This window comes from Solea senegalensis, linkage group LG6 (genome assembly GCF_019176455.1).
Source record: "Solea senegalensis isolate Sse05_10M linkage group LG6, IFAPA_SoseM_1, whole genome shotgun sequence".
NCBI lineage: Eukaryota > Metazoa > Chordata > Actinopteri > Pleuronectiformes > Soleidae > Solea > Solea senegalensis.
Genome location: NC_058026.1, coordinates 25,600,766 through 25,626,444, shown reverse-complemented (window position 1 = coordinate 25,626,444; position 25,679 = coordinate 25,600,766). Strand labels below are relative to the sequence as shown.

Genomic DNA, 25,679 nt, shown 5'->3' with positions numbered 1-25,679 from the left:
CACAACTGACCGCGCTTAACATCATGTGAGTAAGCAGAGAGACTTTTATGACTTTTTTTCACGTTTATTTCAAGATCAATTAAGTCACTGACTTGTAAATGTAGACATTTTTTATGAATCAAACATGAATCATCACAAACAATCAATTATTAATTTAACCAGATATTCCTACACACACACACATTCTTATACACTTAAGCATGGACACACACACAGACACAAAAGAACTGAATATCAGACATTTGTTCATATCAGACGTTTGTTTATATGAATATCAGACATTTGTTTATGTGAATATCAGACATTTGTATATATCAGACATTTGTTTATATGAATATCAGACATTTGTTTATATGAATATCAGACATTTGTTTATATCAGACGTTTGTTTATATGAATATCAGACATTTGCTGTTGTAATACATTAAACAGGAAGTACTTCTAGTAACGGGTGACATTAAAAATCAACATTTTACATTACATTACATTACATTACATGTCATTTAGCAGACGCTTTTATCCAAAGCGACTTACAAAAGTGCATTTAAACATTCGGGTACAAATAAGAGCTAGAAGTAAGTAAGAGCTTCAAGTAGAACAAACTATGAAGTGCTAGTCATAAGTGCGATGTACAAGTTTTTTGTTTTTTTTTGTCGTCTTAGTCGAGGTAGAGTCGGAAGAAATGTGTTTTTAGTCGCCGTCGGAAGATGTGGAGGCTTTCAGCTGTCCGGATGTCGATGGGGAGATCGTTCCACCATTTGGGAGCGAGGACAGTGAACAGTCTCGAGTTCTGCGAGTGCCTCTGCGATCCTCTCAGTGAGGGGGCAGCGAGCCGCTTTTAGTGCGTAATGCTTAATTAAGCATTTTTAAAAAATTTTACGACTCATGTGATTGGATGAATGTGGATGAAGACACTCACTGGGGATGGTGGAGGACCGTTCCATTGTCCAGGGCCGGCAGGTGGAGGGTGGCCCGCAGGACCCTGAGCAGCGTAACACACACACACACACAGGAAGAAATACCTCAGGAATAAACATCATCAACTCAGCAATAATATTCTTATTTATATCCAGTGTGTGTGTGTGTGTGTACCATGCCAGGACTGGGTCCGTGGTAGTAAACCTGAAACACAGAACAATGTTGCGTTCAGTGAGCGTCAGACAAATCACAACCACACTCTGTGAAGAATCTGTTTTTTTGTGCTTTCACAGTGATTCAGCGTGTTCAGTCTGCAACCAGTGCATTGACCCGGCGACAGTGAATACTATTTTCTGATTCGCTGATAGGTCACCCAGGTTTTTTAGATTTTCATAATCAGACGTTGGGCGGAGTTAGCCTCAGCCCAGGGGGTTTAGTTACTCTTTAAATATGTGTTTGCTGCTTATACGCACATAGGTCTCGGGGTTGTATATTCAAACCCTCCTCAATTCTACACAATGTGCCTTTTTCTGACCAGAAACTCCTCACACCAAAGTCCACAGAGCAAATCAGTCATTATAACAAACGTCTTAATTTGTCACTTCAATGTTTGAAATGCTTTGTTCATAACTCGGCAAACATGTATTTAAAGGATCGCAGACCTGAGCAGGTTAAGCAGGTTCCTGTTTTACTGTCTCTCTGCAGACGTGTCTGGCCATCTCTCTGCAAGGCGATATCCTGTGTCTTTCTCTTTCACAGGCGATGTCTGTGTGTCTCTCTCAGGCATTTGTGTCTGTGTCTCTCTACTGAGCGTGTCTGTGTCTCTCTGCAGACGTGTCTGTGTCTCTCTCAGATGTGTCTGTGTCTGTCTCTCTGCAGGCGTGTCTGTGTCTGTCTCTCTGCAGGCGTGTCTGTGGTAATCTCTCTGCAGAGTATGCTGTGTCTCTCTACTGAGCGTGTCTGTGTCTGTCTCTCTGCAGGCGTGTCTGTGTCTGTCTCAGGCGTGTCAATCTCTCTGCTGGCGTGTCTGCGTCTCTCTGCAGACGTGTCTGCGTCTCTCTCAGACGTGTCTGTGTAACTCTACTGTGTGACCAGGTTGGACTCTGTGAAGACGTGTGAGGTAAAAAAGAGAGTTTTCGGACCGTTCCCGGTTGTCCTGGAGCGCTGTACGGAGGCGAGGGTCCGACGGGGCCACTGGGAGGAGGATGGACGGCGTCTGGTGTCGTCTGCAGACAAGAAGCACAGATAATGAATCACTCAAGTTATTGAGTGAAGTCTAAATGTTACACACTGAGCTTGAACGTGAACCACATGATGGTTCATCTGTGTGGGCGTGTCTTACTGTACCTGAAGCGTCGCGGCAGTGGTGGCCTTCTTCTTGAAGATCTTCTTGCGACAGCAGCAGCAGATTCCGGCCGGGATGCCCAGCAGTAAGAGCAGAGCCATGAGCGGGTTCCCGTCTGTGGTCTCATGATGGTCTGCGGTGAGGAAAAAGACCGAGGGTGAGGACCGAGGCGCAAAATCCCACTGACGAGAAATCAGATCATGAGCGTTGATTTTAAAGCTTTTCTGAGGAACCCACCCGTCAGGTCCATCTTGGTTATAGACACCTCCCGGCCCTTCCTGTCTTTCAGTAAGTAACGTCCCTCATCGGTGGTGTTCACGGATTTGATCTCCAGCCTCAGACTGTGGGTCTCAACCCGGTTCCAGTAATCTGGGAGGTTTTGGCCTACTGGAGCACCATCATGCACCTGAAGAAGACAAGACCAAGTTGTTGGTAAGCTGCTGCTTGACATTTAATTCTTCCAGGACAGGTTATTAAAAACCATCTCAATCCCTCACTCGTTCATCTCACCAGCGTCACGTTGGCGCTCTGTCCGGTGAAGATGAGTTCAGCGTCGGCCAGGTCGAGGCCCTCAAGTGGGATGTAGAGACTCTCTCCTGCGACGCACTTCTCAAAGTTCAGTCTGGCTACAGACGAGACGAGAGGAATGAAGCCTGTGAGTTTACCTAACCACACCAAAGTCCAGAATCCAGAAAACCTGCGGAAGCTAACGATCCACCGCGGCATCCGTCAGTACATTCAAACATCAACCTGAGTGACACACACTCACCACACGAGGCAGCATAGAGCAGCAGATCCACACAAGCTTAAAACGCACTTTTCTCAATGGGTTTTGGTGTGGGAGAGTTACATTTAAAATGTCAGTTTCCAGCTGTGATGAAGCGGCAAATTTAAGCTGGGATTGATTCATGACAGGATTCTGGAAACTTACTCGTCACAGCCACTTTGATGGTGGAGACCTCTTTATTCCAGAAGTCTCTCTGAACGTATGTCCCCTGGTCCTCATAAGTCACCTGAGACAGACGGATACAAACACATGTCATCACGAACAATTATTTGCATAATTCATGAATCTGTCCATGTTTTAAATGTATTTATTAACATTTAAGAAGCTGAAAACTCAGGACAGGAAATTCTGACATTAAAGTCAGAAATTCTAAGACTAAAGTCAGAAATCTGAGATTAAAGTCAGAAATTATAAGATTAAAGTTAGAAATTCTGAGATATGAGATTAAAGTCAGAAATCTGAGATTGAAGTCAAAATCTGAGATTAAAGTCAAATTTGAGATTAAAGTGCGAAATCTGAGATTAAAGTCAGAAATTATGAGATTAAAGTCAGAAATTCTAAGATTAAAGTCAGAAATGCTAAAATTAAAGTCAGAAATCTGAGATTAAAGTCAGACATTCTGAGATTAAAGTCAGACATTCTGAGATTAAAGTCAGAAATTCTGAGATGCATGCAGTTTTTTGTTGTTACTCTTCCGTGAACATTACATATACTACATATACTGAACCAGTTATATTGAAGTTGAAGAAAATGATACTTCCTGCTTCACAAATCCACAATGCAGCGAGATTCAACACAGATCATTGTTTGACACGAGTGCGAGTCAACGCAATACTCGTTTATCAAGCTTCCCGTCTCTCCTGTGAAACATTCCATTGGTACTCAACGTTCACGAGGCTGGAAAATACTCAGCGTCACATAAAGTAGGTCGTGATTGGAGTCGTTCAAGTTTCTAAATACATGCTTTAAACATCTATTAATCACATAAGTGGATTGGATTTGAACAACTACATTAGAACAACATTAGCGGTGGGACTCACGGGATAACCTCACCATACACGACACACGATACCAATAATATCACCACATATTGAGAACCGTGGCCCTAATCCATTCACAGCAGCTCTACAGACGTGTCAGGCCCAGGTGTGCACGCGTCTGTGTTTACCTTGTCGATGAACCATCGTCGGTCAGAGCCCGTGCCCGACACGCGACCCTTCCTCGCCCTGCAGAGACATCGTATCATAATGTAAGTGCGTGAACGTCACCCTGCGACTGATGGACATCGACCTTGTCCTTCAGCTGTTTCCTCACCTGCCCATGAGTCGGTCCCAGTACAGGATGGAGTTGTAGGGATCATCCGCTGGGATGAACTCCAGCTTATCACAGTTCTTGTTCAAGTAGATCTTCAGCTGGCGACCGTGGAATAAACGCTCCTGACCGTGCATCCCATAAGATTCTACAGGCAGGAGGAGAAGAACACTGGGACTGTGACCAGAGGCTTCCTTCTTATTTCTTTACAATATTCATTAAAACCAAGGTTCCTTCAGACAAGGACTTAAGGACTGGGCCAGAAGACCCGGGGATCTGGTAAATGGGTTACAGGTGTGAATGTGAGAGTGAATAGTTGAGGATGAAGCGTAGATCATGGACAGACTTGAGAACTTTCAAGAAAAATCCAGAGTTACAGACATTCTAGGTGTATTTTCAGAGAGGAGAAGGTTCCTACAGACAAAACCAAAGAGTCCACAACTTTGCAAGGGTACACACACATTCAACAGAATCCAAGTCTATTCTCTATTCTATTATTTTCTGATTTAATCAATTATTTAATTTCTAGCCCTAAACATGGCAATACAATCTAGATGAGTAAGTGAAACCAGTTGATTCACTTCAAACAGCAAAGAAAGAATTCTGATCTTAAAGTCAGAAATTCTGAGATTATAGTCAGAGATCTGAGATTAAAGTCAGAAGTTCGAGATTAAAGTCAGAAGTTCTGAGATTAAAGTCAGAAACCTGAGTATAAAGTCAAAAATTCCGAGATTAAAGTCAGAACCTCTGAGATTAAAGTAAGAAATTGATGACGATGATGATGATGATGACACTCACCCACATGTAGAGCAGCAGCCAGCAGGATCACAACGGTCCACATCATCTGCAGACACACAGAGAGTCAGTCAGTCAGTCATCATCTACCGCTTTATCCTCCACCAGAGGGTCGCGGGGGGTGCTGTGCCAATCTCAGCTACATCGGGCGATAGGCGGGGTACACCCTGGACAGTTCACCAGTCCATCGGAGGGCCACACACAGCTAGAGACAAACAACCATTCACTCTCACACTCACTCCTATGGTCAATTTAGAGTGTCCAATTCACCTAATCCCCACATTGCATGTGTTTGGACCGGAGAAAACCCGCGCATACCGGAGAACATGCAAACTCCATGCAGAAATCTAAGGCCAACCTAATGGATGCTTTCCATTTGTAGAGTGAACTTGGACTTTCCAACTTGGAAGCTTCGGAACAGCCTCGGCAACCACGGCGGGGATCGCCAGCTTACACAACCACTGCTGCGTTTAATGACAATGGAGTCACCGGGCAAAAACTGCGAGAGTTGAGGAAATATGCGGCGGGGCAATGGGATTTTACGTAACTTGTCTGTGAATTACATTTTGTCTTTAGGAAGTTATTACACATTCAAATAAACATCCTACACAGATGAAGATCCTGCACTCTGGTGGATAATCTACGGAGTTACTGCTGCTGTTTCTGCTGCTGTTACTGCTGCTGTACTGCTGCTATTTCTGCTGCTGCTGTTACTGCTGCTGCTGTGTTACTGCTGCTGTTACTGCTGCTGTTTACTGCTGCTGTTACTGCTGCTGCTGCTGCTGTTACTGCTGCTGCTGTACTGCTGCTTACTGCTGTTGCTGCTACTGCTGCTGCTGCTGTTACTGCTGCTACTGTTACTGCTGCTGCTGCTGCTGTTACTGCTGCTTGCTGCTACTGCTGCTGTTACTGCTGCTGTTTCTGCTGCTGCTGCTGTTACTGCTGCTGCTGTTGCTGCTGCTGCTGCTACTGCTGCTGCTGCTGCTTACTGCTCTGCTGCTGCTACTGCTACTGCCTGTGCTACTGCTGCTGTTTCTGCTGCTGTTACTGCTGCTCTTTACTGCTGCTGCTGCTGTGTTTCTGCTGCTCTGCTGCTACTGTTACTGCTGCTGCTGCTGCTTTACTGCTGCTGTTACTGCTGCTGCTGTTTCCTCTTCACTTTCACCTAATTACTTTCTTTCCCACTGTTTCCTGCTGCTTTCTGTTACTGCTGCTGCCACCGTTTCTGCTGCTGTTACACTTTCCTGTAGCGGCTTTTCCATGGTCCTGTACGACTGCGCCTGGAGCGCGGCTTTTCCAACAGCTGGTACCGCAATTTTTTTTTACTACTTTATGGCGTGTTTCCACCAACTCGCGTCGTGTTTCCAGGCAACAATTTTGTGTTTCCATTAGCAATAGTAGCTGGTACCTGGTCCTTTTTTTTAGTACCTGCTCTGTCGAGGACTGCCGGCCACTGATTGGTCAGAGTGCCGTCACAGGAAGAGGCGTGAGCGCGACATCCGTCACAAGAAACAAGCAGTGGAAAAATCGACCTATGCCGTGCCGAGGCGAGGCGAGCTGGGACCATACGTGTAAATGGGTCTTTAGGCTTTTTTTTTCCGATTTCCTTTTATTCAGTAAAAACCTCCTGTGGTTGTGAATCATCAGACACACATTGTGTTCTTCTCTTTCTCCTCTGACGCTGACCTCTCTCACTAAAGGCCAGTGATAAAGTGCGACGTTCAAACACTCACACACGCGACACTCGTGTGATAAGCGATAACCCCGCGTGACGTCTCACTGACGACTCTGTTCGATTCCTGCACAGCAGAATCCGACTCACTCTAGATAACTGAGTGACAAAGTATATTCAAACATCACATGTTTGTCTTCCGTGACCTTTAGTGACCCCAACCCAACCACTACCAAACGTATTGAGCTGACTGGAAGTTAAATCGGTGCCTTATATGTTATGATTGTTGTCAGCAGTCTGTGAATACAGTACAAGAATGTGACCAGAAAATGACTTTGGTAGAAAGTTGAAGTCACTTTTTTATAATGTAGTAAAACAATTTACTGTACGACTGTCATTTTCTGGTGAAAATGTTCTAAAGTATTAAAAAAGTGAGTTAGGATTGAGCCACGGTGGTTCAGTGGTAGGTAGCTCGTACAGCTGAAACAATGACTTGATGAATCGGTTATGAATCGATTACTAAATGAATCGTCAACTATTCTGATCATCGATTTGTCAGTTTTTGATGTTTTTTTAGCTTCTTAAATGTTTCTTTGCTCCATAAAACACAGAAATCATTCAAACTGAATCATTTTTGGTTTCTGGACAAAAAAACAAGACATTTGAGAACATCATCCGTTCACATCACTGATCAACATTTTTCTGGACCAAGCGATTCCTCGATTAATGGAGAAAATAACCGACAGATGATGACGATGGAATGCATTCGTCTAAAATTGGAGCCAAAGAAAACTTCCGACTTTATTCATAATTTAGTTCTACTTTATTCATTCTAATGACATTATTTAATAGTTGTTATTTTTGTTATTTCATTGTCCTGGAACAAGTGAGTCTCAGCACATTTGCACCTGTCTGCATTTCAGCTGCTCCTTTTCTATTCTGAGACAGCGCCGGGAGCTTAATTTAGCAGAACTGCACCAACAACGTTACACACAGCAACTCATCAACTCATCAACGAGCTCATACCAATGACAGCAAATCCAGTGGCAATATAAGAATGTGGAAATTTGAATCCCTCTAACCTGGCGTGTCATGAAATATTAACGTTTACACTAAAAAAATATAAAATATAATGAACCTTAATGCACTTTTAATGTTAAATGATATTAATTCAAACTCATACACTCAAAATATATATACTGTACAGCCTCGATCCACATCAGACCGTTTGGGTAAATGCCAAATTGTGTGACAGAGGGCGCTGTGAACGCAGCTCAGCCTGCGTCCATGTCGGGTTCGTTCATCAGAAGAAGAGAAGTGATGTTACGCTGTTTTTCAGAGACAATGAAGTGAATGTGAATTGATTTTTTATATATTAAGTGTTATTGTTGTTCTGTTTTCAGTTATTCTGAGGTTATTTTTTGCTGATATTCTGGGTTATTCTGTAAATTAGGCCAAAATGAGCTATGAGCTTTGGTCTATTCCTTTTTCGGTCCTTGATTTTGATTCTTTCATACAATGAAGAACACATAATGAATGAATGAATGAATGAATGAATGAATTTCAGATTGACAAAGTAGGTCTGTGCAGAGGACACAGGAAATGGCACGTGTTACAAGTTACTTTAGGTAACGGCAGGTTTTGTAAGTGATTTCACGAGCATGAAAGAAAAATACTGCTCCCTCCATGACTTGGCAGGCGATCGAGTGCAATGCCCGGAACCTCCCAACCTTCGTATTTTTCTGACAGAGCCTGAAAGCATCACCGGCTCCCTGACCAGCAGAGGGAGGGGGAGGAGCAGGAGGTTCACCCTGATGGTATGTCAGATACACAGAAGAAACAAAAGGCGCAGGAACAGAGCAGCATGGCCACTGGTGCAAACCTCTGTGTGCATGTTTGTATTCAGTTGCATGGAGACCAAAACCTGGTCCTCATTTTGCTCTTGGATCTGCTTAAATGAAGGGCTGAGATGTTTTGTGTCCGCACATGTGTTTATACGTATCCACTTTTTTATTTTTTTTACCTCTTTAGGACCAAAACCTGGTTCTAATGACACAGACCGCAGCAGCTTTAATGGTTAGGGTACAGGGTTAGGAAATGTCTCATGTCCAACAGTTCAGTGTGTTCCAGTTGTAGTCGGAGGTCAGAATTTCCAAGTTACTAGTCAGAAGTTTCCTTCTGGAAAACTTCTTTAAAATCAGAGTTCCGACTCACATTTATATATAGTTAATGTTAATAGTTCATGTATAGTAATATGTAATATATAGTAATATATAGTTAATGTATAGTTAATGAGTGTTGTTCTTAAATGGTATTGCTAACAATGTGTTCCAGTTACAGTCGGAATATCTGAGTTTGAGGGGGCATTTCCTATGTTGCTACACTGTTTGCATGCGCTAACTACCCTGTGGAGCGTCATTGACTGCTTTCGCTAACAACGGCTAATGTGGTGTGTTCCAGTTACAGTCGGAATATCCGAGTTTGAGTGGACATTCCAATGTTGCTACCTATGCTATTTGAAGGTGTAAAATAGCGTGTATAGCGCTGTTATCCGCTGCTATCGCTATCAGTGACTAATGCTGCTTTCCCGGTATTGGTCGAAAAGTCCGAATTTCCAAGTTCCAGTCGGAGCAAACTCACATACCCCGACAAAGAATAAAAATGTTTACATACATGTAAACATAGCACTGTCTAATGACATTTTATCCTTAAATATGCTAAGCTGTTAACATGTGCAAAAATACCATGTAGAGGACTATTGATTATTATTGCTAACAACAGGTAGCTAGCCCAAGACACATTTGCCTGGTTCACACAACGCCCCTGAGAGCGGTGTGTCCGCGCGCACACGCGTTAACGTTTACAAAAAAAAAGGTCTAGCGCGCGCAGCAGTGGTATGGAGGGCGTCTCCTCTTCGTCACTCATTCACACCGGAGGGAAAAAAACAAATAAACAAACATTCACTTCAACTTAAACCGAGTCCAAACGGTGTGTTTGATTTTTTTCCACCGTAAACAACGTTTACAGTCAAAACCTACGTTAAATTCAAAGCTGAATCCTTAATTAATTACGTAAAAACCGCACCCCGCTCCCCACCCACCACCACACCCCCCGCGGCGAGGTCTTCGTCCCCGCTCACTCACCTTCTCTGCGGACGGTCCGTGTGTGCAAGGGCTCGGCGTCTGGTTCGGTCCGCGGGTTCCGAGCTCTGTTGTGGGTTAGTATGTCAGTGAAGGCGGCACCACCGCTGTTTCTCCACAAACATCCACAGAGGCAGTGAAGGACGACGACGCCTTCAGGGACTGTCGGAAATCTGAGTGATACCACTTCTGTGAACATTAGAGTTAAATATTAGATATATCGATATCGATTATACGGAAGAGCATTAGGGCCACATGTAAAAAAAAAAAAAAGTTTGAAAGAAATTAGAAGAAAATATACAACAGCATGAATTCTGAGATTAGAATAGATTTTTTACTCTCTTTAAAAATATTTTGTCACATGTGGCCCTAATACTCTTCCATACGATTGTTATCGCAGTAAATGTCCAATAATTTTAATAAAAAGGTTAATATGTTTTAAAACAGAGAACCATGTAATAACAAAAATCTGTGTGCATTAACATTATAATTATATTAATCTCAAACCAAACATCACATATGTTTGATTTGATTTTCTGCCATATGAGCAGGTGTTTGAGTTAAAAAAAGCACGAAATAATAAACAGGTGTAAAGTGACCAATTCATGTAAACACAATAGTTTGAAGTCACACGTAATATACACTTATTATGTCACAAATGATCTCCACTTAAAGGAAACTGTTTTTTTAACTGAAAGCTGAAGTTTGTAACCTGCTCACTCTGCTGCACCAAAGTCCATTGAGAAAATCATCGTTTTTTTTTTTAAGCTCACAAAATACATGAACTGCTTTTGTATTGACTGCCTCATTCGGTCAGTTTGTGCCACGTACAGTAGATACCTCAGAATGAATGATTTTAATCACTGAAGTGACAAAATAAGACATTTGAACTTAGTGATGGAGGCAGCAGTGACTCCTGCGTGCTGTCATGTTAAAATCACTGATTTTCTCTGTGGGCTTTGGTGCAGGAGCAAGCGGTTTTCAGAGTGACTCAAACTTCAGCTTTTTTTGTTTTTTTTAATGATGCACTTCCACAAACATCCTTATGAGACATTTTCTGCAATACATTCACAACTCTGTCCTGACTGATGTGTGTGGTATTGTAAAAGGCTCTGTGCAGTGTGCAGCAGTGGGAGGTGACAGGAAGAGCGGTTTATCATCCTGAGTACTATTGTCCTAATCCGTCCTTAGAGGCTTACTGGAGCCTCAGGTTGGTTGACCACACATATTAGCTCAGAGAGGAGCAGCCAAGCAGCTACAGAGCCTTGTGGTCTGCTACTCTTGAATAATATTATCATTAATATTTGATGTATTTTACCTCACTTTGCCACCTAGGTGTGGGCTCCCTGTCTGTCTGTCTGTCTGTCTGTCTGTCTGTCTGGCTTTGACGGCTGACCCCAGGTCAGATCTCCTGGATTAATTGAAGGAGCTGTTCATATCCACTGGGCTCAATTTGAAGCCATTTTAAAAGCTGCTGTAGTCTGGACTGAGACTTCTTCTCCGGGAACTGCGAGGTCGTCGTAATCGTCGGTCAGATTGAGCAGATAATCTGTGTTTCTCTTCAAACTCGTCAAGATGAAGGACCGACTGGCTCAGCTGAAGGAGGTGGGCACAGTGTGTGTGTGTGTGTGTGTGTGTGTACTACTATACACAGTGGATTTCTGTATGTATGGAAACTGATATAATGAACTTTATAATTTCACATAACACACTCTGCATATCATTTTTTTTTCCATTTGATAAAAACAATGTAAAAGCTGATGTTCCATTATTATATTAAGGAACTTGTGTAAGTTGACCTGTATTGTTAAAATGAGCATGATTTTCAGTTTGTTTGTTTTTTTCAACCCTTTTATTTGCCAATCTAGTTCAGAAAATACAAACATTAACAGGACATAGATCATCTAAATATGGCAAAATTGTATAAAATAAAGCAAATCAACAGAGGAAACACAAAAGGAGATCATATCAGCTTTCATTTTTCATATTGTGTGGCATTAACTCTCGTTTTATTGTCATAATAATAACAATTTTAATGAATGTAAAGTGTGTTTAATTGTGCAGCACTGAGCTGTTTGGTAATGTGAGGTTCATGTGAGGCGTGCGGAGCGGTGCACTTATTTAACCTGCAGGTGGTGTCACGTGACCACAGCACGCAGCCACCTGCAGGTGAACTGAGGCTCGGAGGAGAGGAATTTCTCCTTATACAGGGGTATAGGCCTGGGCCTTTGCCTGGGCCTTTGCCTGGGCCCCCCAAGGCAAAGGCCTTACAGTGGTTACAGAGGTTACAGTGGTTACAGAGGTTACGTCTTCTGTTCTGTGTGTGTGTGTGTGTGTGTGTGTGTTTCACAGACGACTGATGCCGCACCTGATGATGTCGAGGTTTCTATGGAGAATGAAGCTTTCATGGATGATTTCTTTGCTCAGGTATTCTAATTGTTGTAAATAAAAACATAATGTTGGGTTCAGATGAGTGAGAATTCAATATAGTGTTTGTGTGTGTGTGTGTGTGTGTGTGTGTGTGTGTGTGTGTGTGTCCCAGGCTGAAGATATTCGAATCAGCGTTGACAAGATTGAGGGGAGTGTCGTAGAAATCAAAAAACTCTACTCCACCATTTTGGCGGCCCCTACATCTGACCAGAGTAAGTGCACACACACACACACACACACACACACAAAAGCAGTAGCGAACCGTGAGCACTACAGCTGGGCCTTCACCTCAGCCATCATTGCAGAGAAAATAAATAATCGCGGAAAAAATCAACAGTTTGTTGAATTGAAAGCGTTGAAAAACTGCAATTCTTTGATTAACGATGACAACGATATAAACAAATTGACCATAACATCAATAACATTCCCCGCAACAAAATACATTCTCAACATTAACTTCATAAAACTGGAGACCATTCGTCGGTCTTTCCTTGTGAAGTTGATGATGGCAGCGTCGTAAAGTTTGTCCTTTGACTTGAGCTCCAAATGAAGTCCTTTCTCCATGGACATCAGTACCAAAGCTCCCAGGCGATCCTGTCCAGTACTGTTTCTGGTGTGCGTCTTGATTGGCTTCAGAGCTGAGTAAGACCGTTCCACGAGGGAGGTGGACATGGGGGTGGTCAGCACCAGGCAGGTGAGGGGATACAGGTGCGGCATGCGCTCAGTCAGCTCGTTAAATGTCAGAAAGTGCAGCCAAAGTTTGTCCATGAATGTCAGTTCAATCTTGAGCCTGCCGAAGTCAAAGTGCAGCCCGTAGTTTTCACTGTGCAGCTGCCGGTATGCTGTGCGCACGTCTCCAACTAATAGGAATTTTCTGTCTTGAAATGCCTTTCCACTTTCATAACCTTTTCTTTTAATTCCAGTTCTGGAGTTGGATTTTTTATTACTAGAAGTTTTTCTGTGAAAGTTTTTCTCTCTCAGCACTCATACATATATTTTTTTTATTGTTTTCTTTTAACATATACATATATACATACATATAGTTTAATTATTTAATACTCATATTTTTTGGTCCAGAATTAATGTTAGGCCTTCTCTGAAGGCGTAGAAGGCGCTGAAGGTTCCCCACTGCATAAATGCATCTAAAATAACATATATAACAATCTAATACTTGTGTTTATCTAATCATATAAAGGAAATAAAATAGAAAAAACAGAATACATAGTTTGATCCATGCAGGTTTACAGTTTGATACTAAAACAGCCCGTTAATATTTAGCAAACAGCACAAGCAATTGTATATAATTAGCTACAACTCTCTCCTTTATGGTCAACTTTGGTTCAAAACTAAAGCCTGAAATGTTTTATTCCAGTTTAAAATAAACCATGTGCTTCAGCCTGTTGCTTTTTTTCGTTATTGGCACGTTTGTGTTAAATGACCTTGCTTCATGTTTACCTTTCATATGAATGTCACCGAAATAATGTAGATATTCATTCATTCATTCATTGTTTCTTTCTTCCAGAAACCCAAGATGATCTTGAAGCGCTCACCAATGAGATCAAGAAGGCGGCCAACAACGCAAGAAACAAACTCAAGAGTCAGTATTTTGACCGTTTACTCTCTTTTAAAGCTTATGTTCTGTCTGTTAGTTTATTTAGCTTTTGCAATAACTGGTGGTTTACAAGTAAAACGGAATACAATGGGAAATAGAGTTAGAGCGTAATGTCATCCTGAGGAAAACAAAGCATATTCTAAATCATAAAGCATTATATAAAATCTGTCTGTCCTGGTGGGCTAGTTAGCATCTATCTATCTAAGCTAGTTAGCATCTATCTATCTTTCTGAGCTAACTAGCATTTATCTATCTGAGCTAGTTAGTGTCTATCTATCTGAGCTAGTTAGCATCTATCTATCTTTCTGAGCTAACTAGCCTTTATCTATCTGAGCTAGTTAGCGCCTATCTTTGTGTTGGAGCTAGACTACAAGTATCATCTGCTATCAGGAGTGTGATAGCCTGGAAACATGAATGATCACAGACTGTAGCTCATGTATCTCTGATCACGTCATGAAATACCCTGTGAGATTCAGTCTGTGTGTACAACATTGTCAGGGATTCATTTTCAGCTCACAAGCATCATCTTCACTTGTGTCATACTGTAGATAGTGCGTGTGTGTGTGTGTGTGTGTGTGTACTCACACTGTGTACCTGACCCTAGTTATGGACTAGGGGTAAGATGAGCCATTTTTCATAGTTAGGATCACTACATCAAGGCAATCATAGTTCTGTCGCTAACTAATAAATCTGCATTTCAGGATGTTGTGCATCCCTTCAAACAAACACAATAAGTGTAAACATAACTGTTTCGATAATATAGCATGTCCAAAAAAAGTGGTCTTGTGGCACAACTTACCCCGTGTATGGGATCAATTGAGCATAGGAGCGGGGTAAGTTGAGCCATATGCCTATTCCCACCCACCCTCCTCTCGACCTCCACCCCACCCCTCCCTCACCTTCTCCCTCCCTAAATAACAGTCACTTCTTCACATTCATGTGTATTTTCATTTATTATACATAATTCAACAGGTACAATACCTTTTTTATTATTATTGCATATTACTGCTAAACATCTGTTTTGTAAAAAAAAAACAATTTCACATGAGAATGCTTTAAAATGCACTTGTAACGACAATGACGAGTAACACATTTGAACAATCTGAACTGAAACTCTCATCCTCATCATCCTTCCTTCTTTCCTTTATCTATCCTCTCTTCTCCATCTTTGTTAAACTCCTCCCTCTATCTTCCTCCCGTTCCATCTATCCCCATCCCTCCCTCCATCCATCCATTTTCCACCTCCGCTTTTACTCAATATTCCACCTGTCGAGGTTGCAGGGGAATACAAACTGCTGTGACCTCCTTGCTGTGTCACCAACTCTGTGAGGTTTGGGGAGTTTTGCGATTACATCGCCTCTTGGGAAGAATCCTTCATCTTTCTCTTTGAAAGTAAAGGTGGGTTTATCATAACCAGCTTTGCCTCTTCTCAAGAACTTACACTCTAGGTCATTGCCTTCAATCTTCTCCAGCAAGCCAATGTAGCGGTAATTTCTTGATTTGCCCTTAAAGTTTACAACCACAAAGTCGCCCACTGCAAGCTCAGTATTTTCTTCAGCACTCGTGTCGGACTCGGAACTCTCACAGTCTGTGTCGAGTGGAATCATGGTGTCACTCTCTGAGCTGCTTTACATGATGGGCTGTTGGTTTTTTTTTGCACCCTGTTTCTTCAGAAGTTCTCCAGCCTTCTTCTTTCCTTTTTCTTTGTGACTTGTTTCCAACAACAACTTCTCAGGTGTGTCAGTCAAGATTCGTGTCTTTTAGGCTTTGTTGCCGTCACCTTTGTGAATGGCATTATTTCTACTGGAGATACGTATCGTGGATGGCTGAGAGAGATGATGACTCACGTCCTGTGACACTAGGTGCTGGTGCTGGTAGGTCAGCTGAGGTAGATGGCTGGTCAGATTGCTCGTCAGGGTTGGGTCTGTCTGTGACCATGGATGGTGATTAGGCTTCCTGTGGGTTGAAAGGAAAGATACCAGTGGACTTGAATCCTGACAGGATGTTTCTTGGTGTCATTGCTGACAGGAAGGTCTCATGCACAATCTCTGGGATGGCATAAATGGAAGCAGTTTGTCCAGGGTGGGTTCGTATCCAACTGTCCAAGGCCTTGTTGTCTTGAATGGCTCATTGACCGATACATCCAAGGGCTGCATTTTATGGGATGTATGAGGTGGCAAAGTGAGCATCACGATCCCATTCTCCCTTGCTGTCTCCACAGACTTCAGTGAGACGTGTGCCGAATGGTTGTCAAGGATCAGTAGTAGTGGATCCTTGGAGCAGTTTGTTTGTTGGATCACATGCTCCAGGTACATGCAAAACACCTCCTCATTCATCCAACCAGATTTTGTTGCAGTCCCGATTGATCCAGTCCTCTGATAAAGTGCTCATGGTATTTGACACGCAGGAATATGAACATGGGGGGGGATTGTGTTCCCTGTAGCATTGACAGCACACACTACTGTTACAAGCTCTCCTCTTTCACCACATGTGACTGAGCCAACTTGCTTTTTCCCCATCTGTGTTACAATTTGCTTTGGCTTCTGTACAGTTGTTACGCCTGTCTCATCCATGTTATACATCATGTTCATGAGGGAACTTGTATCTGAAGAGACAGTGCACAGATTTTACATTTTAGAGGACAAATTCATTTCCAATTAGACTACAAAAATAATTTCTCACAGCAAGGATCAAATACCTGTCCCTCACTGATGCCAGCTTATCAAAGAACAGAGTGACATTGTGTTCATTGAAGGCAGTGGCCCTTGCCAAGAATGTGGCCTCTGGTGTCTGGCATGATAGATGTTGTCGGTTTTTGAACAACTCAAGGCAATCCACTCCTGGAAAAAAAGTTATCTTAACCAATAATATTTTTCTACTAACATATCAGTTGAGTTTGCTTGAATGTTCTCAGCTAACTGGCTGGTTGGCAGTAGTTCTGGGAGAGAACCTTGCATATTTAGATAGATCTCTATGTTCAATATCTCTTAGATTACATGCTCGTTCTTCTCTTTTCCAGCTGTCTGGCACAGGGATGTTGTTTCACTTTGCAAACTCATAGGCAAGTTCTCTGCATTTGAGGGTAGTAAGACCATGAAACTGGTCTGCGAGATTCTTCATATGTTTGGCAAGTTCAGACTCCATGTCATCTGAGAGAATCCTTTTAGCCTCTGCTACTCCATCATGGCCTGTCTTTTTCAAAGGTACATTTTCTTTTTTGTCAACCTATCTCTTCAGTGTCATTCTGTCTATTTTGGCATCCTTTGCTGCTGCTCGAATAGACTTCCCTTCTCTCACTTCACCGGTGACTCTTTCAAGAACATCAGTGGTGGCTCCCCTTAATATTTAAGACATATGGGCTACAGCCAAAATATCAGTGGCTCAACTTACCCCCACCGGCTCAACTTACCCCAGAGCTACCATTTTGACTTTATTAGTCCCCACAGCTAAAATGGTGCACTTTTATGCTAGGTTTATGACCTGGTGTTGTAGCACAATTACCACAATTGATGTATAAAACACATTTAAAATGATCTATTTTAGTCTAAACACAATTCTCATGATAGACTAAATTCACTTTCAAGAGTGAAAAATGTTTTGGAAATAAATGTCCAACCACTTTACCCATGTGATTCTTACCTTCACAGACTCCATGAAATGATGCCTTCCTCCTAAATATTTGGTCACATGATCAATGTTTTTTACCGTTTCCTAGCAGCAAGGGATGGCTCAACTTACCCTTTGGCTCAACTGACCCCAGTCTCCCCTACTGTTGATTCAAAGGTGTCATATTTCTCTTGTGGTTGTGTTTGTTGTGCTTCAGGTATTGAACGGCAGCTCGAGTCAAACGCAGATGAACGATCGTCAGCTGACCTCAGGATACGAAAGTCACAGGTCCGACACCAGATGACATGATATTTCATTTCATTTGAGTATTTTCTTAAGACGTAGAACACACACGTGAACTCACAAGAACATAGTACCAGAGCCCTTCAATGACAACGCACAATATTTGACATATTTCATCTTAAGGACTGTTTGCACATTATTTATTTTCCCAGCATGCCATCCTGGCCAAGAAGTTTGTTGAGGTGATGACAAAGTACAACGAGGCTCAGGTTGACTTCAGAGATAAGAGCAAAGGGAGAATCGCCCGACAACTGGAGATCAGTGAGTCACGCATGATTAATGGAACCAGACAAAAACAGTCATGTGTTCACAACTGTTTCTTCTGTACATCACAGCGGGGAAAGCGACAACCGACGAGGAGCTGGAGGAGATGCTGGAGGGAGGCAACTCGGCTGTGTTCACTGCCGGGGTAAGACAGGCGTGGAGACGCCGTGGAGATCAGGCTATCATCAGATTACGTTCAGATTACGTTCAGATTACCAGGCTGAAGTGACTCGGATTACAATTGATTTTTTTCTATTGATGTGACTCAGCTTTGTGCACTAATGGTCAAATTGTGTCCATGTATGCTGATGACACAATTTTGTTTATGCCAGTGTGAGTTCCTCAGAGGAGGTCACGGGGGGGGGGAGGGGGTGTTCACAGACACACACATATCACAATCCCTTGCACACACTCTGTTGGACTCCAACATCCAGTCCAACATCCATTTCAGAAAAGCCTAAATGTCTGAATGTTTGTGCAGTTTTGTGAAATGTCTCGTCTGTCCATCTGTCCCTGTAATTTCCTTTGTCTGTCTGTGTTTGTCCCCGCTCCAGATCATGGCGTCGAACATCAACCAGCAGGCTCTGAACGAGATCGAGGCTCGTCACAAAGACATCATGAGGCTGGAGAGCAGCATCAAAGAGCTCCATGACATGTTTGTGGACATCGCCATGCTGGTGGAGAACCAGGTGCACGAACTGGCTGGGCGGAGTCTCATGCTGTTGGTTCCTGCTCTGCCGAGAAATGTGTCTTACTGTGCTTCTGTGCTTTGTTCTGTCTTGTAGGGAGGCATGATTGACAGGATCGAGGGCAACATGGACCAATCGGTGGGATTTGTAGAGAGGGCGGTGGCCGACACCAAGAAAGCAGCAAAGTTCCAGCAGGAGGCGCGCAGGGTGAGTGGCTCCAGCGCTGACATGGATGTTTTGTGCTCATTTGTTTCCAGGTGGTGATGCTCGTTTTCATCTTCCATATACAGTCAGTGGGGAATTTACTGATTTAACGAAGTGTGCCCACCTCCGCTACACTAGGTGGCGATGTTCCCCTTTTCAGGTTGACCTGTTCCATCACAAATGACAACAGCTTCAGTCAGAGAGAAAAGTTAAGTTTAAACTTCTTTTAGTCCGGCAGAGATCAAGTGAAACGGGAGTATATAAAGTATACTAAAAGAGGATGGGATTAGAAATCAGGCCACAGGAAGTACATTATCTGAAATGATAAAACAAAGTCAAAAACCAAAAACATCACTTTGTAAGATGACAGATGCACTCAATGACTCTAACTCACAATATTAGTCTGACTTTGAGGAATAGGATTCAGTATAATTTGGGTCTAACTTCTATATTTACAAGTTAACTAAAATGAGTGGATGACTTTATTGTGTTGACTCGGGCTGCATCAAACATCCGTGGATTTACACTCAAACCTTTACATACTACTTTATTTAAGACAGAATCATCTCAACAACATGTCGCTAACATCACGTCTCTGAATTCCTTTTCTCCTCGTTCTGCAGAAACAAATGATGATCTTCTGCTGCTGTGCGATTCTAACCATCATCCTCGGTTCATTCGTCTACAGCTTCTTCAAATAGAGGAGTTTTATTTATTTATTTACTCACTTATATATATTTTTATTTAGCCTTTTTTTTTTTTAAACTAGAAAGTGACATTGAGGTTAAAATGTCTTTTACCAGTGAGTAGAGGTTAACAAGGTAGAGAGGAACATCACATTTATCAGATGGTCACATATAACAGAGCAGTTCATTCAAAGGTAGAACTCAGCTACAGCGACGCTTTGCTCACGTGTCAGGATAAACGTCAGTTTGTGTCAGTTTTGGCTTCTTCTGTTTGAATTTGAATCTGTTCTCACTGAGGAGGGTTGGCGTTAGATTATGTGAACGTGATGGTACCACTAGAAGACGGGTTCAAAGTTGGCGGGATATTTAAATCTCAGGTCAGTCTGTCCTCGTCGCTGCATTGTCTTTTTTGGTCACTGGTTCACCCATAAACTCTGCACCAGCTTTAGTCTTTAATATCACATAACATTACAGTTGTCATCAGATGGTCTTTTCTGACTGGAAACTAGCTCTTCATAAAGCCCTCACAATCCCGCACCAAATCCCATAGTAAAAATCAAGGATTTTAGCCAACAGGGACAAGAGGCTTGCTGATCCATCGCTGCCTCCATCAGTAAGTTAAAATATATCATTTTGTAACTGTCAAACTTTTAAATCATTTGTTCTAAATCACCAAGTGACACAAAACAGCTACTGTGTCCCTGCAAGCTAAAAAGTATGATTTTCTCTGTGGGAAAGCAAACCCTCCATCTTTCAGGCTGTGGTCAGTGCTGTGTATGTGCCAGTATCTCATATATCGCTGGAATGAGTAAAATCAAGTCACTATCAAAAGTATTGACACAAGCATAATTTTACTTATGTGGATTTGTTGTTGTTTTCTTTTAAGTTGCGATGCTACTGTTCCAATACTTGTGCTATTGACGACATCTAATATTACAATTCCTATCATGCTGGGCATTAATCAATCAATCAAACGACTGTATGTGATCCTGAACAGAGTCAAAGGCAGGAATGACCTGAGAAGATACATTCTGAATGGTTAGGAGTAGAGATACACGCAGGCCTGCTTTATTTGACTACACTGACACTGCCTTGGGAGTGTTTACTGCTTTATTGTTTGTGTATTTATTTCAGTTCATTTTTATGATGTGTATGTGTGTTTTTTCCTAATTCTTTTGTAAGAACTACAACTGTATTATCTTAAAATTAAATAAAACATGGTGGATATTGTGGCTCTGTAAGTGTGGATCCAAAGGAACGGGTCAGAATTAAGGTCAGGACTACAGGTCAGCCACGGCTTCATCAGTCACTGTTAGTTTGTGTGAAACTTTGTGAAAACACCGAGTGCGGTGTACGACTGCGTTTCTACACTTTGTAGCAGTTTTATAGGGGAAATGATTTTGTTGTTGAATAAAACATGTCTTTTATAGCTTTGTCGGAAATAAAAAATGAACCTGTTGTTTATTTTTGCTTGTGAGTGATCATTGAGACACTTTCACTATGTTGGCCAGTTTCGCTTGTTAGCATAGCGCTCATATATAAAAATGGCGGCATATAATATCCACCACTTCATTCTAACATAATAATGCGACTGTTGCCTTTCTACTATTTTTCTCCCAGATAGCTGCATTGTATTATATATTTTCTCATTTTCGGACCATTCATTATTAAACCCTAGAACTGACTGAGCATGAAAATCCCAAAAGACCAGCAGTTTCCAAAAATACTTGGACATTGGACAACAAAACCACACTCATGTGACGTTCAAAATCACTTAAATCGCATTTCTTCCTCATTCTGTTACTTTCAGGTCGTCTTTAAAACACGTCTGAAAGCCTAAATGTATGAAGTTGCTGCCTTGTGATTGGCCGATCAGATATTCTCGTTAATTAGCAGTTGTACATGTGTACCTAAAAAAGTGGCAGGTGAGTGTTGCTTTGTCACGCTCGCTGGTTGACTGACACATCGCCGCCACCAATCACAGGAGCCGTGCAACATATTCTAGCCAATCAGCGGCGGCTTCCTCCGAGTGCACTTCCATTAATGGAGCTACGGGCACTTCCTCGTTGGGATGAAGGCAACAGAACGTGTCCCTGCGATGTGAGCCTTCAGCGGGGAAAATACGGGAGGCAGAAGACAACACACGTCCCGGATAAGCGCAGGCGGACGGAGGAGGAAGGATTAATTTGAAAAAATGGGGGTATGTAACGTAAAATGTGTTATTTTAACGGCATTTTGTTATTACTAAGGGATGACTTGTTATATCGGAAGGAGGCGGACGTTGCTTTGTCGTTTCAGCGCCTGATTGGCTGCCTTCTTTTACTGATTGTTTCTCTGACCAGTGAAAGACTGCCTGTAGATCTATCAACCAATGAGGTTCGAGGTCGAGCTCCCATTGTGTGGCTATTGGTAACTTGCTAGCTTCTTTGGTAAACGCCCAAAGGGCTAATGTGTGACCAATCGCAGTTTACGAAACTGCAGCGTGATTGACACTGCTCTTGTCCAATGAATGCATCGCGTGCTCGCCTGTGATTGGTCCAATACACACGGGGGCGGGCCTTGGTGAGTTTGTTATGGGAAGGAAAATGGCGGCTGTTCGGAGACCGTACTAACTTAGTACTGTGGGACTTTTACTTGCGGCAAAATGTACGCAATGTTGTCTTCGGGGGATGGAAAAATATCGTGAAGTGTGTATTTTAATATTCGAAACCGACGCCGGGCCATGTTTTAGTTACCTTACATTAGTTGGACGCGTTTTTTTATAAAGAAGACATGGAACAAAGCTGGAGTAGTCAGTCAGTGAAGAAGCTATAACGATAAATGAATAATAACTTCCTGTAAGTGTTCAAGTTAGTGTATTAAACCTCCAATTTTGGGACGTTAACGTGGATAATGTTTGCAGTTTTACAAAGTCAACAAAGAGCGTGTTGTAGTCCCAGTCACTATCACTCTTCTGTAGTTACGTTAGCGCGGTACGACCGCTGGAAAAAGCCCGTGAACACACGCCTTCCTGCCGCTTGTTTACTCTCTGGTGGAGCCATGTGGTGGTGGTGGTGCCCGTGTACAAAGTAGTCCCACTCTCATGGGCGTTTTTTATTGTTTTTTTTTTAATTATTCGCGTTAAACACCGTTGTCGGAGACAGATTTGTTCGTTTTCCCAGAGATAATGGATGATTCAAAGCCACGGTTCAGCAAAAGACTGGTGAGTTTAAAGTTATGTCGTTACTATCAGACAACAATGCTGTTCTGAACTCACAACTAGGGATACTACTACTACTACTACTGCTACTACTGCTGCTGCTACACACACTTATACGTTAGTACAAAAGGATTCTAAATAAACCTCTAATTGCGATTATTTTGACTGAGATTGCGATATGATTCGCGATATCAGATGAAATGCTAATGTTTACATCATTGTTCTAATTTTCATTTGAATAATATGCTTAAAATCACACACTGTGTGATATTTGTGCAGATCTGTGAGAATCAAAGATGTTTTCTTTGGTCTATAGTGTAAGAGGTGTGTAGGTCAGGACAATTGCAGTCAATCTTTCTGCCCTACTTTACATTATAAAAGGATCTCAGAGTGCGCACAGTAAGAGTAAAAAACAATAAAAACAAGCAACATTTAACAATTAAAGCACAGTGTTGTTTAAGATTAAAATGTTTCTTAGTCCTTTTTTAAAAACTTGTGTATCTGACCAATACTGACATCACCTAGATCGAGTTTTAACCAGTGTATATACAGTGATTGAATGGTAAATGGTTTGTATTGATATAGCACTTTTGTAGTCACTACAGTTTTGCCATTCACCCATTCCCTCTCATAAAGCACATTTCCTATCACTCATCTTTCATGCCCATCATTCACACGCTGCCGACACAGCCGTCAGAAGATTCATGGGCTTACCCAAGGACCCACAACCTTTCGTGTTGTAAGGGACTCGCTCGACCACTGAGCCACCGTTGCCCCACTTCTTATAGCAATTTCCCATTATACACTTCTATGTGTAAATGGAACATGCTAGAGAGCGCGTATCATTACTAGAGGTAAACCAGTGAATCAATCGGGCAGATATGTACAGGTCTGATGACAAATCCTTTTTGAGGATCCTTCCTTGACTTTGACCTACTTCACTCTGTTCTGACTCTTGGCTGATATGAACTGACTCTTTTCTGTTGTCATTAAATCTTTTCCACACTCCTTCACGGTTTTTAGCGGGCGGGTACCCGGCGACGTTACCATGACGATGGCATTTCAGATGAGGAGATCGATGGAAGAAGGACGTTTGACCTTGAGGACAAAGTCACCAGTCAGAGGTTCACGTCTGACCGTGTCGTTCGCATGGAAGGAAAAGGTAAAGGAGCACAGACAGTGAGCTTCACGTTGTTTGCGTATAAATGTTGGGGCTTTGTTCTCATTGTTCTTCCACTGTTGACGAGGCTTTATAAAGTTAATTGATTCCAAAGTTGGGCTAAGGAAAGGAAAGGATTTTTTTTGCTTTCTTTTTTTCATTATTTCCCCACAACTCTTGATGTGAGGCACTTGGGCATGAATGTGTCACACAATATGTGCAGTAACATGTTTGTTTGAACATTATTAGGCCTTCATTTTTTTGTCTACCGGTGGCTAAGTAAACACAAAACAGGCAGGAAGTTCTGGAATTATTAAAAAAGAAATCAACAGAACAACATGGGATTCTTTAGTCTTTGAGAGATGCAGTTTATTCTGACATGTTCTCTTATAAAGAGAATCTTCCATCACTCATGTGGCTCATGTATCTAGATACATAAAGAATTATTCCCTAAAGGAGAGAGGCTCAGTCACCTTTAAATAAAACCTATGTTTGTTTTTTGCACTTCTCAGACTTCACATATGAGTTCGTCCAGAGATGTGGTCTGAGGGAACCGCTCATCTTTGAGAAGCCCGACGGACTGGGACTCAAGTAGGCACCGTTTTCTTTTCAATCTATATAATATGAGTGACGCGGTGATGGTGGTGGTGAGGATTGATTATTGACATTCTGTTCTGTAGGATGCCCGAGCCTGACTTCAGCGTCAACGATGTCAAAATGTTTGTGGGTAAGATGAAGTTTTAGCCCTTTCACTCATCACCTGCTGCGAGATAAATGTGACTTTGATTCAGTGCTTTTTTCTCTTTTGCATGATTAAGTTTATGTAATTATAAACATTTATTTTTACCAACAGTCATTAATACCAACTCAAAAAGTATTCCATTCATCCAGAATGCCAACGTTTTTTAATCTCTGAATGTGAATATTTTCTCGTCTCTGAATGTGAATATTTTCTCATCTCTGAATGTGAATGTTTTCTAATCTCTGAATGTGAATGTTTTCTAATCTCTGAATGTGAATATTTTCTAATCTCTGAATGTGAATATTTTCTAATCTCGAAATGCGAAAATGTTCTAATCTCGGTATAGGAAAATGTTCTAATCTCAGAATGTGAATATTTTCTAATCTCTGAATGCCAATGTTTTCTAATCTCAGAATGTGAATATTTTTTAATCTCTGAATACCAACGTTTCCTAATCTCTGAATGTGATTTTCAGGTTAGGTAAACACTGATTGGCATTTTTCAACATTTTCCTTCATTTTATGGACAAAAGAAAACTTTTTTAAATTAAACACATAGAGAACTTCTGATTTTATATCTGATGTACTGACTGACCGTTGCTGTGAACACGGCCTCAGGTAGCAGACGTATGATTGACGTGATGGACGTGACCACTCAGAAGGGGACAGAAATGTCCATGGCACAGTGGGCGCGCTACTATGAGACGCCGCCCCCTCAGAGAGACAAGCTGTATAACGTCATCAGCCTGGAGTTCAGCCACACCAAGCTGGAGAACCTGGTCAGGAGACCGACCACGGTACGTCCTCGCACCCATCTG

General features: G+C 42.0%; 3 protein-coding genes across 8 annotated transcripts in view; 2 read left to right on the top strand and 1 right to left on the bottom strand.

Moving 5' to 3' along the window:
• Positions 1–848: 848 nt before the first annotated feature.
• On the bottom strand, positions 849–10,108 carry LOC122771370. The gene is made up of 11 exons (XM_044028910.1): positions 9,972–10,108; positions 5,160–5,205; positions 4,365–4,509; positions 4,219–4,276; positions 3,195–3,276; positions 2,774–2,889; positions 2,501–2,669; positions 2,266–2,396; positions 2,061–2,144; positions 1,093–1,122; positions 849–982 (listed from the first exon to the last, which is right to left on the bottom strand). Exons 2-11 carry the CDS (start codon positions 5,203–5,205, stop codon positions 884–886), a joined length of 960 nt encoding a protein of 319 aa, XP_043884845.1. The 5' UTR covers positions 9,972–10,108; the 3' UTR covers positions 849–883.
• A 1,047-nt stretch (positions 10,109–11,155) lies between these two features.
• LOC122770915 (syntaxin-3-like) lies at positions 11,156–21,166 on the top strand. Its single transcript, XM_044028135.1, has 10 exons — positions 11,156–11,573; positions 12,321–12,395; positions 12,511–12,610; positions 13,921–13,995; positions 17,834–17,904; positions 18,072–18,180; positions 18,255–18,328; positions 18,738–18,872; positions 18,969–19,079; positions 19,700–21,166. The coding sequence occupies exons 1-10, from the start codon at positions 11,544–11,546 to the stop codon at positions 19,775–19,777; spliced, it is 858 nt and encodes a 285-aa protein (XP_043884070.1). The 5' UTR covers positions 11,156–11,543; the 3' UTR covers positions 19,778–21,166.
• A 650-nt stretch (positions 21,167–21,816) lies between these two features.
• Positions 21,817–25,679, top strand: part of kdm2aa (lysine (K)-specific demethylase 2Aa) — a 22,103-nt gene continuing 18,240 nt past the window's right edge. For 3 of the 6 annotated variants that reach the window (XM_044028132.1, XM_044028131.1, XM_044028129.1), the window contains exons 1-5: positions 22,330–22,964; positions 23,985–24,123; positions 24,633–24,711; positions 24,801–24,847; positions 25,480–25,658. In XM_044028132.1, the coding sequence (XP_043884067.1) occupies positions 22,929–22,964; positions 23,985–24,123; positions 24,633–24,711; positions 24,801–24,847; positions 25,480–25,658 (480 nt within the window). In that variant the 5' untranslated portion in view covers positions 22,330–22,928. Of the gene's footprint in view, positions 21,963–22,327; positions 22,965–23,984; positions 24,124–24,632; positions 24,712–24,800; positions 24,848–25,479; positions 25,659–25,679 lie in introns of those variants that run through there. The other 3 variants (XM_044028133.1, XM_044028134.1, XM_044028130.1) reach the window with 3 other exon arrangements.

Excerpts from the sequence above, each read along its gene's own strand:
- LOC122770915 (XM_044028135.1), top strand. The coding sequence starts at position 11,544 with ATGAAGGACCGACTGGCTCAGCTGAAGGAG. Across the intron at positions 11,574-12,320 it reads GACTGGCTCAGCTGAAGGAG|ACGACTGATGCCGCACCTGA; the intron begins GTGGGCACAGTG and ends TGTGTTTCACAG. Across the intron at positions 18,329-18,737 it reads CGGCTGTGTTCACTGCCGGG|ATCATGGCGTCGAACATCAA; the intron begins GTAAGACAGGCG and ends TCCCCGCTCCAG.
- LOC122771370 (XM_044028910.1), bottom strand. The coding sequence starts at position 5,205 with ATGATGTGGACCGTTGTGATCCTGCTGGCTGCTGCTCTACATGTGG. Across the intron at positions 2,670-2,773 it reads AGAGCGCCAACGTGACGCTG|GTGCATGATGGTGCTCCAGT; the intron begins GTGAGATGAACG and ends TGTCTTCTTCAG. Across the intron at positions 2,145-2,265 it reads CCACTGCCGCGACGCTTCAG|ACGACACCAGACGCCGTCCA; the intron begins GTACAGTAAGAC and ends TCTTGTCTGCAG.